Below are 17,698 nucleotides of genomic sequence, written 5' to 3' on the forward strand. Positions count from 1 at the left end.
AAGGGTCGTAGACTGGAATAATAAGCTATAACTTAGCAAGAAATAGTTTTGAATCAATGATATTTCACTTATCAAGTTTTATTGTAAAGGAAGTGGGGAGACATTTTTTTTAAACGGGCGGTGCCACGTGTTATGTAGAAAAATAATTTATCTGAAATGAAATGTACAATTGAAGCTCACGCTGAGTATATAATGTTCGGTTACTCCCGAACTTAGACACCTTTACTTGTTTGAGGTAGGTTTTTTTGTGTGGCTTTCCACCAAACAAGAACTCCATAGGTGGGTAATGACACTATTGTTTGAGTATTAACACAGTAGCACTGGCACACTTTGCAGTGTTAACACACTGTGTTGACACAATTTTGTTACAGCTGATTATCGAAAATCGATATGAGTGTAGGCAAAATAACAGAGCACAGTGCTGTTACACTACGTTTCCACCAAACCCAAACTCCTTGTTTGCCTAATTCATTCGGCGGCTAAAACATGCCAAAAAATATAGAGAGGTATCGAAATACACGTTTTAACCTCAATATCAATAATTCTAAAGCGAAAATGAAAAATTCAATTTCTGCCAAGAGATATTTAGCATAAAAAGGTTGGCAAACACGGAGTTTGAGTTCTGTGGAAACGTGGTATTACTCACCTCTAACAATATTCTATTTTGACACTTTTGGCGTAATGTAGAATATATCATTCTACCGAAAATCCAAAAAGAGCGAAAAATGAAACAGTTTTCATATAGATGAGTTTAACAAAAGCTTATGCATTATGAGTAGATTGCACGCATTTTAATGGAGAACGGTAGAATGAGCGACACTCGCGCCATCTGATATTGAAAAGTAGCCAACTCCCAAATTTTGTTGCAAGCATATCATAAGAAGAATTTGACATTTGCTTTGGCGAAGGGTGTTGGCACACTTTGTAAGTGAAATTATTTTTCCCCTGGTTGGTAAATTTTCTAACACTTTTCGCAATTAAAAACTGCAATATAACAATCGAATACGACACAAAATATGTTATCAAGTATTTTTGTTGTATAGCGAGAATGATTACAACAGTGCTTCGCGAAATTTTGTATGTAAATGGGCAAGGCGTTATAAACTTAAACTGCCAAGCCTGAAATTCCTTCAAATTTACGAACGCAACATCTTGGATGATTGTGGCGATGCTATTGGAATGCATAAGCTTGTATTAAACGCATCTATATGAAATATGTCACTGTGCCGCGGCCTTAATACACAGGCAAGATTATGCATGTAATCAACACACAAGCACAATGTACTATCAGAGAGGATAGATAGAATAGGAGACGTCATTTCAATTTTTTTTTTAAATATCTGATTGGCGGGTATTAGAAAATTGCCTTCTACACATTTTTAAGAAGTTTATATTAATATATATTATGATTGTTGGAAAGAGGATGAATTGTTTAATTAATACGATCCTTTAAAACAATCAAAAATACCTGATGAAAATGTGTAGAAGCAATTTAAAATTACCCCCAAATGGGACATTACAAATAAATTTCGCAAAAAGTATGAAATGACGTCTCTTATTATATCTATCCTCTCTGGTACTATGTATGTATGTGCACTTACAGTCTGGGTCTCATTCTACGTGCTGTCGAGTGTGTTATGGTGTTATGAGCATTTACCAGTTTGAGTGGCAATGCACATTCAGCTTTGTGCCATCGAGTGTGCCACTGTGTTATAAATTAGTCGATAGGTGTGCGTGTCGCACATTTAACACAACAATACAGCACAGTGCTGTGTTCCCAGCTTTACTGTCTAGTATAGGATAGGGTTTACAATTGCCGTAAATACCCAATGAGAAAGAGGGGGGCGATAAACCCCACGTACACCCCAGCATTCTTTTACATGCATAAAGTGCCGTGAGGCCTTTTTCACCCTCTCCTCCACGTTTAGCTTCCACATCTTACTGTATAGAATGATTCCTAGATACTTTGTGCAAGGTTTCTCCTGTAGGGTTACCCCTCCCAACTTAGGCCTGGTCCAATTTAGAACCTTGTACGTCTTAGTAAACAAGACCATATCCGTCTTCTCTGCGTTGGCTGTCAACCCGATATTAGATGCCCAGATATGAATATCCCGAAGCGCCCGATCCATCAAAGAGCTAATCGTTGGAAGGCACTTTCCACTTATGACAATTGAAGCTTGTAGCATGGCCATCTATATACCATCTAGGCCCGGCGATTTAGACTTTATTTTGACTTAAGAGACTTAAGAGAGAGATTTAGACTTAAGAGTTCGTCTTCACTGCCCATTCGATCTTGGTATCGGTCACCAAGCCCGACAATACCCGCTCCGTGATCGAAGTGTGAGTTCTGTGGAAAATGTGAATCGAAAAGCACATCAAGGGAATCCTCACTATTACGTGACCATTCCCCGTTCTCTTTCTTTCTTAGTCTCTGGACTACGTTTTTAAACGGTTTTATTTAGCTTGACCTGACAGGCCCTTGTGAACGAATTTTGTAATTAAAATTTAAGTAACCTCCCGATAAGCTACAAGCCTGAAACTTGGAATATAGTTCAGAACCCGATGACAATGCAATAATAAGATAAAAACTCCGATAGGTGGCGCATGGATCGAACTATTTCAAAAAATCGTATTTGTAGTCATATTTGACTCATATTTGGAACACATAATACATACATGAATAGAAAGCGACTTATGAAAAAATCTCCGCTAGGTGGTGCAAGGATCGAGATATTCTAAAAAATTGCATTTGCGGTCAGATTAGGCTCATATTTGGAACACATATTACATAAATTCCGTTAGAAGTGACATCAAAATTAAAAAAATGGAAAGCGAATAATTAAACCTTTTTTAAATTTAAACAAACTATTATCAGCAATTTTGTACACATTTATAGAAAAAACAAGGTTTCAAGAAGGATTACACTGAAAAACTGTTTAACCTTATGGGGGGGAAATCCCTCAGTTGGACGAGGAAAGCCACAGTTCGGATCCAGCCAAAATAGGTGAAATTATGCGAACGTGAGTCCCATCTATACTAACCAGTACTCCTGGGAATCCTGTTTTAGAGTAAACTGCGATTTTTGAAGCACTTTGCTCCTCTGCAGTCATTTGGGATTTAATCCATTTCGTAAAAATATGCTCCTCAGTCATATCTAAAACCACTTTAACCCTAGTTCGGCCGACGATTTTTACACCTATTTTTGGCCGACGCAACCACCCCGGTGACTGCCAGAAAAAGAATAAAAGTATTGAACCCGTTACAGTTGTCTATTCATTAAGTTAGGATGTTACGGAAAATGAGTTAACAAAATTTATTAAAAATATGTTTTTTTATAAATAATTAAATAGTCACCCCGGTGACTCGTCGGCCAAATACGTTGTAAAACAGTTGTAAATGAGTTAAAAAAATGTATGAAAAATGTGTTTTTTTGAGGGGAGAATATGAAAAAGTCACCCCGGTGACTCGTGGGGCGAAGTAGGGTTAATAACTGTAGATGTTGTCCAGTCCAACACTAAATTCATTTCCACAGCATTTTTGATAGCTACCGTTTTAAAAACCGTCCCCTGAACGCGTTTACGGAAATGGTCCTTCATTTTGTTTAGTAAGGAGCAAAATATTTCCTTACTTAACCGAAAATTACTTACAAATCTGCAAAATAAATTCATTAGAAGCTCATCATTTTGCTATTAATAAAAAAATCACTTTTTCAAATGATTAAATTTCCACCACAAATTGATCAGCTGTTAATTTTTCTGTCAAATCATCACTTTTTTAGGTTGGCAACATCAATTCAACTTCAACTGAAATAAGTTGTAGTTCGTAGTACCAAACAGGAGTTGAGTTTTCTTAAAGTTGAGTTGTTTTAATTACAATCCAACTAACTTGAGTTGTAAACCGTAATAGGGGCATAGGTCAAAGCCAATGCTGCTGAACGCTCTAATAGCATTATGCATACAGCCATTGCCGCTGTTGTAAATTCTGCTGTAACGAGCAAGCAGTGCTACGAATTTTGTAGATTCTGTTAATGATTCTGACTATGAGAATAATATTAATATTGGTTGTCAAACCACTGGCTGCAATGCGAGCACTGAGCGCGAAGCCGTAGCTAGAAAAACGGGAGCTGACATTTCTTTCAAGCCTACTGTCCCCAAGCGAAATGTCATAGATTTTGTCTCGAAGCATGCTGGTATCGACCGCAAACGTCTTTCTTGCCGTAAAAATGGTGTTCCGTTGGATAGCATAAAATTCAAGCTCGGTGTCACTACGGCTCTCTATGACAGTATTTTAAATCCTAACGTTTGGCCACTCAGTTGACAGTGTGGGTACATCATTGAAACTTTATATCCAAATACATAGGCGGCATGCGTCTTAAGTCGACATACGTTCTATTATCCTCATCTCGGATAGACTACGATGTTTACGTTCTCGTCGAAACTTGCCTCAGGGAGGATTTTTGCGATGAAAAATTTGTTTGATCCAATGCTGCATGTAACGTATCGTAAAGACAGAGATTATATCAAAATCGATCAGAGGAAAGGTGGGGGCGTTTTGATTGACGGTAAATATATGCCTACGTGCCTCAATCTTTGAAATACTGCCTCGCGATTCTCTAATCGATCAGTTGTGTGTGCGAATCTTTGGCTCGTCATGCTTTACGTTTATCTGCTGTTCATACATTCCGCCAAACAGTTGTGACAGTCTATTTAGTGTTCACATCGAAAACATTGTTAACCTTTGCGAAACTAATGACGGTGCTAACTTTTGTATTCTTAGAGATAATACTATGCCGGATATCACATGGCTGAACCTACAGAAAAATGGCATTTTAACTCCTACAAACAATACGCGCTCATCTGAAATTAATATCATTGATAGTATTTTAAGTTGTGATCTTATCCAAATCTATAATTTATTTAACGCTTTTTCTAGGATTCTTGATCTTGTGTTTGTTGACGAAAATTTAATATTTGAAGTGTCTCAGAGTACCCTCTCATTATACTTCGATAACTCCGATTTTCAAAAAAACAAAAATCATTGAAAATGATGTTTTCAGACCTGTTAAATTTGAATTAGCATTAGTAATAAATTAATTAGATGCCTATTTTAATGGTCAATGATTATTTCAATTCTTTTCCGAAAAAAGCAATTACTAATTGATTACCATTAGAAAAAAATCAAAAAAAATCGTGATTTTTTCCGATTATTGAAAAAAATCAAAAAAAAAATCAAAAACAAGTAAGGAAGGTTAAGTTCGGGTGTAACCGAACATTGCATACTCAGTTGAGAGCTATGGTGACAACATAAGGGAAAATAACCAAGTAGGAAAATGAACCGAGGGAAACCCTGCCTGAAAGGCACTAATAAGTATTTTATGAGGGAGTGGGTCATAGTTCTATAGGTGGACGCCATTTAGGGATATAGCCATAAAGGTGGATCAGGGTTGACTCTAGAATGCGTTTGTACGATATTGGTATCAAATGAAAGGTGTTAATGAGTATTTTAAAAGGGAGTAATCCTTAGTTCCATAGGTGGACGCCGTTTCGAGATATTGCCACAAAGGTGGACCAGGGGTGACCCTAGAATTTGTTTGTACAATATGGGCATCAAACGAATGGTGTTAATGAGTATTTTAAAAGGGAGTGGGCCTTAGTACTATAGGTGGATGCCGTTTCGAAATATCGCCATAAAGGTGGACCAGGGGGACTCTATAATGTGTTTGCACGATATGGGTATCAAATTAAAGGTATTAATGATGGTTTTAAAAGGGAGTGGTGGTTGTTGTATAGGTGGTCGCCTTTTCGAGATATCGCCAAAAAGGTGGACCAGGGGTGACTCTAGAATGCGTTTGTACGATATGGGTATCAAATGAAAGGTTTAATGAGTATTCTAAAAGGGAGTAATCATTAGTTCCATAGGTGGACGCCGTTTCGAGATATCGCCATAAAGGTGGACCAGGGGTGACCCTAGAATTTGTTTGTACAATATGGGTATCAAAATAAAGGAGTTAATGAGTATTTTAAAAGGGAGTGGGCCTTAGTTCTATAGGTGGACGCCTTTTCGAGGTATCGCAATAAAGGTGGACCAGGGGTGACGCTAGACTTTGTTTGTACGATATGGGTATCAAATGAAAGGTGCTAATGAGTATTTTTAAAAGGGAGTGGGCCTTCGTTCTATAGGTGTTCGCCTTTTCGAGATATCGCCATAAAGGTGGACCAGGGGTGACTTTAGAATATGTTTGTACGATATGGGTATCAAATGAAAGGTGTTAATGAGTATTTTAAATGGGCGTGGGGCTTAGTTCTATAGGTGGACGCCTTTTCGAGATATCGCCATAAAGGTGGACCAGGGGTGACTCTAGAATGAGTTTGTACGATATGGGTATCAAATTAAAGGTATTAATGAGAGTTTTAAAAGGGAGTGGTGGTAGTTGTATATGTGAAGGCGTTTTCCAGATTTCGACCAAAATGTGGACCAGGGTGACCCAGAACATCATCTGTTGAATACCGCTAATTTATTTATATATGTAATATCTGCCAAGATTTTAAGGGTTTTTTATTTCGCCCTGCAGAACTTTTTCATTTTCTTCTACTTAATATGGTAGGTGTTACAACCATTTTATAAAGTTTTTTCTAAAGTTATATTTCGTGTCAATAAAACAATCCAATTACCTTACCATGTTTCATCCCTTTTTTCGTATTTGGTATAGAATTATGGCATTTTTTTACATTTTTCGTAATTTTCGATATCGAAAAAGTGGGCGTGGTCATAGTCGGATTTCGTTCATTTTTCATACCAAGATAAAGTGAGTTCAAGTAAGCACGTGAACTAAGTTCATTAAAGATATGTCGATTTTTGCTCAAGTTATCGTGTTAACGGCCATGCGGAAGGACAGACGACCGACTGTGTATAAAAACTGGGCGTGGCATCAACCGATTTCGTCCATTTTCACAGAAAACAGTTAACGTCATAAAATCTATGCCCCCACTAAATTTCAAAAGGATTGGTTAATTTTTGTTCGACTTATGGCGTTAAAAGTATCCTAGACAAATTAAATGAAAAAGGGCGGAGCCACGCCCATTTTGAAATTTTCTTTTATTTTTGTATTTTGTTGCACCATATCATTACTGGAGTTGAATGTTGACATAATTTACTTATATACTGTAAAGATATTAAATTTTTTGTTACAATTTTACTTTAAAAAAAATTTTTTTTTAAAGTGGGCGTGGTCCTTCTCCGATTTCGCTAATTTTTATTAAGCATACATATAGTAATAGGAGTAACGTTCCTGCCAAATTTCATCATGATATCTTCAACGACTGCCAAATTACAGCTTGCAAAAGTTTTAAATTACCTTCTTTTAAAAGTGGGCGGTGCCACGCCCATTGTCCAAAATTTTACTAATTTTCTATTCTGCGTCATAAGTTCAACCCATCTACCAAGTTTCGTCGCTTTATCTGTCTTTTGTAATGAATTATCGCACTTTTTCGGTTTTTCGAAATTTTCGATATCGAAAAAGTGGACGTGGTTATAGTCCGATATCGTTCATTTTAAATAGCGATCTGAGATGAGTGCTCAGGAACCTACATACAAAATTTTATCAAAATACCTCAAAATTTACTCAAGTTATCGTGTTAACGGACGGACGGACGGACATGGCTCAATCAAATTTTTTTTCGATCCTGATTATTTTGATATATGGAAGTCTATATCTATCTCGATTTCTTTATATATGTACAACCAACCGTTATCCAATCAAACTTAATATACTCTGTGAGCTCTGCTCAACTCAGTATAATAATCAAAAGTAATCAAAAAATTTTTTTTTAATTTTTTTGATTTTTTTTGATTTTTTTTCCGCTTTGTTGAAAGAAAAATTCTCGTTTGTTGCATGCACGGGATAATTTCTACATACAAGTACATTTTAGGATGCAATAGTAAATCGTAAGCGCTTATCGAGGCGAATGTATACATGCAACATATAGGCGAATGGTATATGAGCGTTGATCTAAACATATTCTCCGGTAAGTATACACACACGCGCATAATATGTAAAAAAAATTTTGGATTCATAGGCGTCCAAAAGCTTTCATTTAGCAATGATCCTTTATGGTTTCCGTTAAGTCTAGCCAATTTTGTTATATCCAAAATAAATATAACCACTATTTTGGATTACGTTATGGCTATGCACTGATTATTTTGTACATACAAGTACATTGGTGTATGTAACGGTATATCATGAGCGCTTATCTAGGCATATGGGTACATACATACCTACCTATAAATTATCGTGTCTATAGATGTATCCGACGAATACCTTTCGGGGGAGTGCGTATTGTTTTACGACAAAACAATATGCTCAAACAATATATATGAGTAATACTACTTAGGTTGATAGCTTCACTTCCAACTGGAGCGATCCTCTAAGTTGTCATTCATCATCATGATCAGTTGTCTAACCAAAGGTTGTTATATCCCAGATTTCTCAGAAATTTTTTTTAAATTCAGAATGGTCTTTAATTGTTCCATGGGCAATTTTTAAGCCGAACTTCAAAAGCAATGAATATCTGCATTTCATTTTAATATTATAGTGAAGTGTGAAAAATAAAAATCTATATATATAAAAGGAAAGGCTCAAATGTGTTTAGTTGGTCGCCGGTGTTTGAAGAGATGCGTCAGTCGATTTTGTTCAAACGTGGACCAGGGTACCCCTAGAATGTGTTTATAGAATATGGATAACAAATGAAAGCTGTTGATGAGTGCTTTAGTAGAGGGTAATATTCATACCCCTGGGTGACCAGGGTCTCGAGATATAGACCAAAACGTGGGCCCGTGAATGCCTAGACAGTGTTTATACAATATGGATATGAAATGAAAGCTGTTGATGAGTACTTTAGTACAGAGTAATATATTATACCGCTGGGTGACTAGGGTGTCGAGATATAGGCCAAAACGTAGACCCCGATACCCCTAGAATGTGTGGGTAATATGGATATCAAATGAAAGCTGTTGCTGAGAGCTCTAAAGTAATTTTCATTGTGATATACGATTTATCCGCATCAACCTGGCAAAACTGATAAATATGCATGCGAAGCCGAAATAGAGACATGAATTAATAATACCCACATACATATTTACATACGTTCTATTTGATTTGCCTGAAATTTGGTATATAAATTTGCCTATATTGGTGTTTACGATCCTTTTTTCCGACCAGAGGCGGACTGGGACTGGGGTTAGGACTAGGACTGAGACTGAGACTCGGAGTGGGACTGGGACTGGAACAAAAGAGATAGACTGAGAGAGAGATAGAATGAGACGAAGATAGAGATAGATGAAGCGAAAACGACGGAGGGAGGAGTGAATGAAAGGATTAGGAAAAAGTGAAGAGGGGGAGGGCAGAGTTAGACGGAAAATCCTTTTAAAATGTATGCAGGTAGGCCAAATTTATTTATATATATATATATATATATATATATATATATATATATATTGTAAAAGTCTATAACTGGGGTCGACTGCTAATACGTGTCCTAAAAGACTTGGCCTGACCTCAATATTAATAATCCGAAGGCGGAAAACAAAAATTTTGAGTCGTTCAAAAGATACTAACAAAAAAATGCTTATTTATGATAAAGCTCCCTAAATGGGACGAAGAACAATCACATATTGGCGATGATATGAAACCAATATTACTAAAATAAAGCGAACAACATGATAAACTTTGATTACAAAACAATCAGTGCATAACTTAATCCAAAATAGCGGATATATTAATTTTGGATACAAAACAAAATTGGCTTGACTTAAGGATGAAACCATTATTATTTTATATAATGAATGTAATAATGCGCATGTGTATATACTTCCCTCCTATGTGTTGCGAATATATACACGCCTCGCAAAGGGCTTACGATTTACTATTGCATCCTAAAATGTACTTGTATGTAGAAATTATCCCGTGCATGCAACAAATGAAAATTTTTCTTTCAGCAAAGTGGAAAAATAGATTAGATTAGATTTTTAGATTGAATTTATTTATTTTCTTTCAAATCAAACAATAATTTTTACATGTTTACATAAATAAAATTGCCACATAAATTAATACATTGAAATTGAATGAAAGAAAAGTAAGGCATTATTTAAAGTTATATAAAACTTTAGTTTTGAATGCCATCTCAAAGTAAATTAATGAATATATACAAATGTGTGTGGGGTGAAATAATCAAAAAATAAAAATAAAAAATAATGAATTACTTTTGATTCAATTCATCAATTACTTTTGATTATTTTTAATTTATTTTGTTTTTTTTGATGACTTTTGATTATTTTTGATTTTTCAATAATTGTAAAAATTCATGATTTTTTTTGATAATTTTTTTAATCAATTGAAAGGTAATCATTGATCAGTAAAGGCAAGTAATCATTAAATGGCGTTTGAAGAAAATAATCAATGGAACGCCTAATCATTCATTAGTAATCACTATTTAACAGGTCTGTTTCAATCTATTGGCCTTTTGCGAAACTCACTGTTTGTTCGAAACTTTTAAAAAAAATCATAAAACTGAAACTATCTTTTATAGTCAATGACCATTGTTGAACCCATGGTTTTGTTGCCGGACACTCTACTGTTACTAGCCTGGCATTTTTTTTTTGTATCTCCACATTCAAAGATGGATCTCAAATTAATGCTATATGCACGGACTTTTCGAAGGCCTTCAACAAAGTCTCTCACCAGATCCCCTTACACAAACTGAGTGCTTTGGGTTACACTGTGTTTTTACGCTACCAGAAGAGTAGACTCTTCTGTGTCAAAATCGTAAATCTTAAATCCCGCCCATTTGTCGCAACATCTGGTCAGCATTCTTGGTCTCCTCCTGCTTCAAAAACTCCAGTTTTCTGCTAAATGCTGACGATCTCAAGCTCTTCCATCGAATTTGTGCCCCATCAGATTCCTGCCTTCTGCAAAATGATCTTAATAATCTGGTTTATTGGAGTCGCACCAATAATCTTTTCCTAAATGTTAAAAGCTTTAATTATGTCTTTCTCGAAATCCACTAGTTCCTATTCTTCATCGTATGCTATTTCAGGCGGCCTGTTGGCGTCAGTTACCGAATATGTTGTTCTAGGCGTTGTTGTTGTTTTTGTTGTAGCAGTGCTTCGCACCATCCAATAGGTGCAACCAATCACAAATTGTCATCAATATCCTCTAACGGAAGTCCAAGGAAACTTGCTGTTTCAACAGGGGTGGACCATAATGAGAGGGGTGTTAGAGGCGCTGGTTCCACATTACAATTAAAGAGATGGTTGGTGTCATGTGGGGACACATTGCAAACAGGGCTTACATTTTGTATGTCGGGGTTGATTCTGGATAGGTAAGAGTACAGTATTCAAATCGAAGTTGAGCTAGAGTGACTCGCGTTTCCCTGGAGAGTGTGCGTTCCTCTTTCGCAAGTTTTGGGTATTGTTCTTTGAGTACTGGATTTACCGGGCAATTCCTGGCATAAAGGTAGGGCGCCTGTTTGAGGAGTGTGTCCCCAATGGCCTACAGAAACCATGCCTTCCTTCGCAGACTTTAAGGATCCGTATATCATGAAAGCTCTATATGTATCTTTGGTGCGATCTAAACTACTATATGCTTTCAATGTTTGTAACCCCATTTACAGCGACACACGGCCAGAATAGAAAGAATGCGAAGAAAGTTCGTCCGTTCTGCTTTATGCTCCATACATTTTGATAATCCTGTTGAAATTATAGCAATCTTTGTTTTTTGATTTTTGACTAGAGAAAATATATTGTCATATCATTTCATTACGTGATTTTTCCTGTGCGTGTTTAATATATTTTTTATGTAATAAATTTTAACTGCGTTTACTACGAAATACCTAGAACTTTAATAGGTTATGGGCGACTTGAAAGACAATGGTATTTCGCAGTTCGTGGTCATCGGCTTCGATAATTGGCAGTTTAGAGTGGTCATGCATTTAGAAGCGCTAAACTAAGCCGAAGTTTTAACAAACAATCCTCCAAAAGATGCAACCGAAAGGGCAGAATTTTTTGGAAAAAGACAGGAGAGCTAAGGATCGCTTGGTAGAATTTGTGCATAACGATTGCTTAGGCCATATCCCGGACAAAAATACAGCAAAACAAATGTGGGAAAATTTGAATATGGTGTTTGCTAAAAAATCGATTGTAATCCAACTTTTGGTGCGAAAGCAGCTAGCAACGCTTCGCATGAAAGAAGACGAGTCTGTAGCAATCACATTATTGTTTGAAAACCTTGTCAGGCAGTTGAAGACCGCGGGCGCTGTAGTAAGTGAAGATGAATTATTAGCTCAATTTTTCTTGACATTACCTGAAAAATATGATCCGCTGGTAACCGCATTACAAAACTTTAACGAAGATAAATTGAATCTAAATTTTGTTAAAGAAAGGATATTGGCTGAAGAAATAAAAATGCCGGATCGTCAAGTAATGACATTCAGAACACAGCGTTCTCTACTAAGAAAATTTTCAAAAAAAAAGTTAAATTCCAAGGCAAATGTTTTAAATGTGGTAAATTTGCACATAGAGCTAAAGATTCCAAGCAATCAATCGAAGCTAGGAGTGCTTCCGAAAAAAATAGGACTGAAGGTATTTGCTTTGTTGCGGACGGGGGAAATGATACCCAAGAAAAGGACAATCGGAAAAATAAATTTAAATTGGATTCGGGTGCAAGTGACCATTTGGTGAAAGAGAAATGGTATTTTCAAGATATTTTGAAAATGAACAATTTAATATTCATAAATGTTGTTAAAGACAGTGCTTGATTGCAAAGTATTCAGGAAAAATAAGTGGAGTAAGTAACAAAGAAGTAAAACTGTTTATGAATGATGTGTTGTATGTCCCGGAGTTGCGCAACAATTTGCTATCAGTGAGGAAACTAATGAATGCCGTTGTGGAGGTAATATTCTGCAAGAATAAAGCAAATATTATAAAAGATGGAGAACTGATAGCAACTGCGTATTTACGAGATGGACTATATGAAATGGAAGTACATATGGAATTTGCCTTTGCATTTATGTGTAACGTAGACAAAGTTGAGTTATGGCACAAGCGTTTTGGACACATTGGACAGCGAGCATTTGATGAAATAGTAAATAAAGAACTGGTATTGGGATTGCACTTAAAAGCAGAGAAACTCAAATTTTGTGATGTGTGTGTAGAAGCAAAGCATAGTCGTGATCCATTTAACGGACATCAGGAACGAAGTAAGAGGAAACTTGAGAGAATTCATTCAGATGTTTGTGGACCAATCGATCCAGTTGCATGGAATCGGTCAAGATATTTCTTAAAGTTCATTGATTATTACACACATTTTACTTTTGTATATGCAATTAAAGTCGGACGTTTTTAAGTCAATGAAGGAGTACGAAGCAATAGTATCAGCAAAATTCGACGCTTCAATTTCGAAATTAATTGTTGATCAAGGACGGGAGTATTGTTCGAAAAAAACAAGAGGCTTGGTTACGTATAGTCCTCAACAAAATGGTGTTGCGGAACCTTTCAACAGAACATTAGTTGAAGAAGTTAGATCGTTATTGTTTGAAGCCAATATGCCGAAACGGCTGTGGTGTGAGGCTGTGTATACAAATACACAATATACAAAATCATTGGATAAGTCAATAACGACTTCGGAGATGTGGTATGGTACTAAGCCGGATGTTAGTAAATTGCGAATTTTTGGTTTAGTCAAAAACGACATAAATTAGATTTTAAAAGCCGTAAACAATTTTTGGTTGGGTATGCTCCAAATTGATACCGACTTTGGGACATAAATGCGCAGAAAATTTTCACTGCTCGTGACGTAAAGTTTGACGAGAATTTTTTCCTGTTTGAAAAAGAAATATCTAAGGAGACACAAAAGAAACAATTGTATATCAGACGCAGCCATCAGCGGGAAGGGGATGAAGATAATGACGTCCTCATAGAAGATGGAGTTTTAAGTAATGCAACTACAATTTCTGAAAATTTAATATGTGATGAAAGCCAGGTTGAATCTGATCATGAAAAAGCAGAAGCCAACGATTCATTTGAAAATGCAATAAATGAGGATGATATCAAAGTTGCGCTACGATACGGGTTGTAGTGGCAGTTGGTGTCAAAGAAAAATTATTGTTTCACCAACTAGATGTAAAAACTGCTTTTTTACATGGTGATTTGAATGAAGATTTGTATATGGCAATGCCAGAAGGGGTTGAGGCAGAGTCAGGTAAGGCGTGCAAACTCAGAAAATCTCTTTATGGGTTAAAGCAAGCTCCAAGATGTCGGAATCAGAAGTATAACAAATACTTGCTGCAGCTTGGCTGTACAAGGTCAAATCATGATTATTGCCTATACACAAATTTTCTAGTGATTGTTACCTAATAATTATTATGTATGTTGATGATCTACTTATTGCTGAAAAAGAGATTTCCTCATGATTAAAAAGAACATTAAGCGAGAAATTTGAAATGTCTGATTGTGGAGAACTGAAATTTTTCCTTGGCATAAAGATTGAAAATTTCAGCGATCATATTGAGTTATCAGAAAGCGCAAGTATTGACAAAGTCCAATGGAAAAAGGATTTCAGCTATTACAAAACAATGAGCCAGATAATCTCAATAAACCTTATAAAGAAATGTTGGGAAGCCTTACGTATATAATGATGGGCGCAAGACCTAATGTCTGTTCTTCTGTTGGATACATGACAAAACCCAACGGAAGGACATTGGTAATGTCCTAAAAGGATTTTAAGACATCTTAAAGGAAGTAAAGGACACAAAATCGGTAATTAAGAAAACTTCAGATAAACCTCTTATTGGATTTGCGGACGCAGATAGTTAGCGGATATATATTTTAAGTATATGGGTGTACTGTTTCATGGTCAAGCAAAAAACAAGTAACTGTTGCTCTCTCCTCAAGCGAATCAGAGGATGTTGCCTTAAGTTCGGCTGTAACATAGGCTATTTGGTTACATGGTTTGCTGAATGATTTGCAACAAGTCAATAATCAACCAGTTGAAATATTTGAAGACAATAGAGGCTTTATTGTAATGACGAATACATTTTAATCAAGAAAAGCCAAACATATTGATATAAAGCACCATTTTATCAGAGATGCAGTTGCAAAAGGTTTAGTAAAGCTGATTATATATATCTACAGAAGATGACCTTGCAGAGACCCCAGCGGATTAGGGGATCAGAATATACCAGCTGTAGGTATGCCTGTCGTAAGAGGCGACTAAAATAGCAGATTCAAGGGGCTGTGTAGCGCAACTCTTCAGGTTGACAGCGCAATAAATAGCTTCTCCAAACCCAATTGTCAACATCGCTTATCCTCGGCGAATCCTTTTTTACTAACAGACGAGGCTCTGGCGACCCCATGCTCCTCATGGAACTTGGGGGTGGGGAGGGAGGGATGGCCTGAAGGTTTAATGTGGCCATATAAATCGTTCCCGAGATGGTCGGGCTAGCACCTTAATGGTGCTGTTACTGGAGCGTGTCGGATCTGTATCCGGCAAAGGACCATCACATCGATAACACTCCCCAAAGTCTTCGGGGAGCAACCTTATCGCTACAACAACATCACCTTGCATGTGATTTTTCCTGTGCGTGTTTAATATATAGAGTTTTAATAAATCCGTTGCCATCTCATTCCTTTCGTTGCAAATTTACCCATCTGCAATCACTGGAAACGAGGAGAACGGTGCATTTGGTTATGGTTGTCTAGGACCTAGTCGTTGGTTCGCAGGACGGTCCAACTTTTCTGGGTAAGATATCGTTTAATGTGCCGCAAATAAACTTCAGCGCTATCGTACCTTTTTATTTGTGTGCTAGTAGGGCCAATTACTATAATTTAAGCCAAATCTTTCGCGCTCCCACTGAATTAAATAACCTATCAACAAGAGTAAATACTTATTTTTCCGTGTCCACAAAAACATTCAAGTCTTCGATTGATTTACTCTTTACATAAGGTAGTACCTAGTCTGTAGACTGAATAAATTAACTTACGACTTCCATAAATAGGGAGGATGTATTATTTTTGGGATAGCAGATTTATACGAATTTGCATGCAAAATTTTTAACAAAAACATGCTTTCCAAGACCAATGATTTGAATTATCGATGAAATAAATATGAGAAATGCAAATTATCAAATTCATATACATTCACAACTACAGTAAGTGCTCAAGAGCTATCAATACGGGACGATAATCCCAACATAGGAAGATATGTAAACGTGCGTTTTATACTTACATTCACAGTCAGCTGGTCCTTCAAAAATTGCAAATAAAAGTTTAAATCCGACTTAGGCATGAGTTCGTGACCCCAACAAGCCAATTTGGCTAAGATGCGGGATGACATATTAACGATAAAACCATCCTGGCGGTTTAGCAAGTTAAGAAAAGGTCCCCAGACACACTCCTTGTGGTGTTTAGCATATTCATGGAAATAGTCGACACGTGAACGTTCTTCTTGCAGTAAGTCATCAATCATTACAAGTATATACTGTATTGTTTGATCTTTGGAGACATGGGCAAGGAGGTTTAACAAAGTTTTCACTGCCTGAGCGGAGTTCTTTTGAAGATAGGCTGCTTTAGCTGTGTCTAAAGCACTAATAGCATTGTAGTCTTCTTGTGATATCATCTGTGATTGCATATAGGAAGCCCAATTAATGGTCTTTGTACGTATGTCAGCAGCTTGCTGTTGCAAGACCGAAGTGGCAGCAATCATATCTAAAAATGTGATTCTTATTATATTTGTGACCAGCTTTTGCATAAAATTCATTTCCATTAACGATTTAAACTTACCAATATTGTCATCTGGCAAATTTATTAAATCTTTTACGTCTGCCATTTTGCTGATTGATGTTTCTAAAATACTTTACAAATTGAATTATGTATATTAAAAATCGATTGATTTTTTTAAATTTTCTTACCAGTTTTTCACTTTTTCTTTTACCCAGGAATAAAGTATTCAGCTGACAAAATTTTGTCTTAAGTCACAAGACCCAGAAAAATGGGGTTGCATCACAAATCATTACAGAAGATTGCGCATGTAAATAAAAGGTCAGATGTTTCTTATGAGCAATTCATACGTCATTTTCCTTTAGCTCTTGTTTTTTCTCTCTTTCTTTCATTCGCTCAAGCAGTCAACTGTGGCGTAGTTGCGCAGAACTAAGCAATTTAGTGGGGTTGCATAAAAAGGTATGTAGCTAATACAGCCGTCACTTTTTTGACGGCTCAGGTAAAAGGGCTGATCACATTCAACACCGCTTCTAATGCCCACAACCACAATAAATCACAGCTTGATGACAACCGTAGCATTGGCTTTTTATTACTTTAAAAGCGGCAGCCACCAATGAAAATTACAGGAAACAGTAGCGAAAAATTTAGAAAATAATATTAATTATGTTCAAAAATGTCCAAAAGAATGATTTTAACTTTTATTATCTGTTATTTATTTCTATTTTAGTTTTTATTGACAAAATAAAAAGGACGCCACTCACTTTCGCCTCCCAAAAATAGAATTATTAAAGTTAGGTTTAATCTGGCTACAACAGCTTTCGTGATTGATTTTCGCGCTACTCTGTCGCGCCGAAAATAACGACGCTCATAAGAACATGTGCATGGTTCAACTATATACAGGTTGGCTCATCTGTAAAGCAACAAAATATGT

General features: G+C 36.4%; 1 protein-coding gene across 3 annotated transcripts in view; it reads right to left on the reverse strand.

The window, feature by feature from the left end:
* Positions 1-17,079, reverse strand: part of VhaSFD (V-type proton ATPase subunit VhaSFD) — an 88,359-nt gene extending 71,280 nt beyond the window's left edge. The window contains exons 1-3 of one of the 3 annotated variants that reach the window (XM_067766609.1): positions 16,959-17,079; positions 16,831-16,901; positions 16,277-16,755 (exon numbers count right to left, since the gene is read on the reverse strand). In XM_067766609.1, coding sequence (XP_067622710.1) covers positions 16,277-16,755; positions 16,831-16,876 — 525 coding nt within the window. In that variant the 5' untranslated portion in view covers positions 16,877-16,901; positions 16,959-17,079. The remainder of the gene's footprint in view (positions 1-16,276; positions 16,756-16,830; positions 16,902-16,958) is intronic. The other 2 variants (XM_067766611.1, XM_067766610.1) reach the window with 2 other exon arrangements.
* Between the last annotated feature and the right edge of the window lie 619 nt (positions 17,080-17,698).

Source organism: Eurosta solidaginis, chromosome 2 (genome assembly GCF_040869045.1).
Source record: "Eurosta solidaginis isolate ZX-2024a chromosome 2, ASM4086904v1, whole genome shotgun sequence".
In the NCBI taxonomy this organism is placed as follows: domain Eukaryota; kingdom Metazoa; phylum Arthropoda; class Insecta; order Diptera; family Tephritidae; genus Eurosta; species Eurosta solidaginis.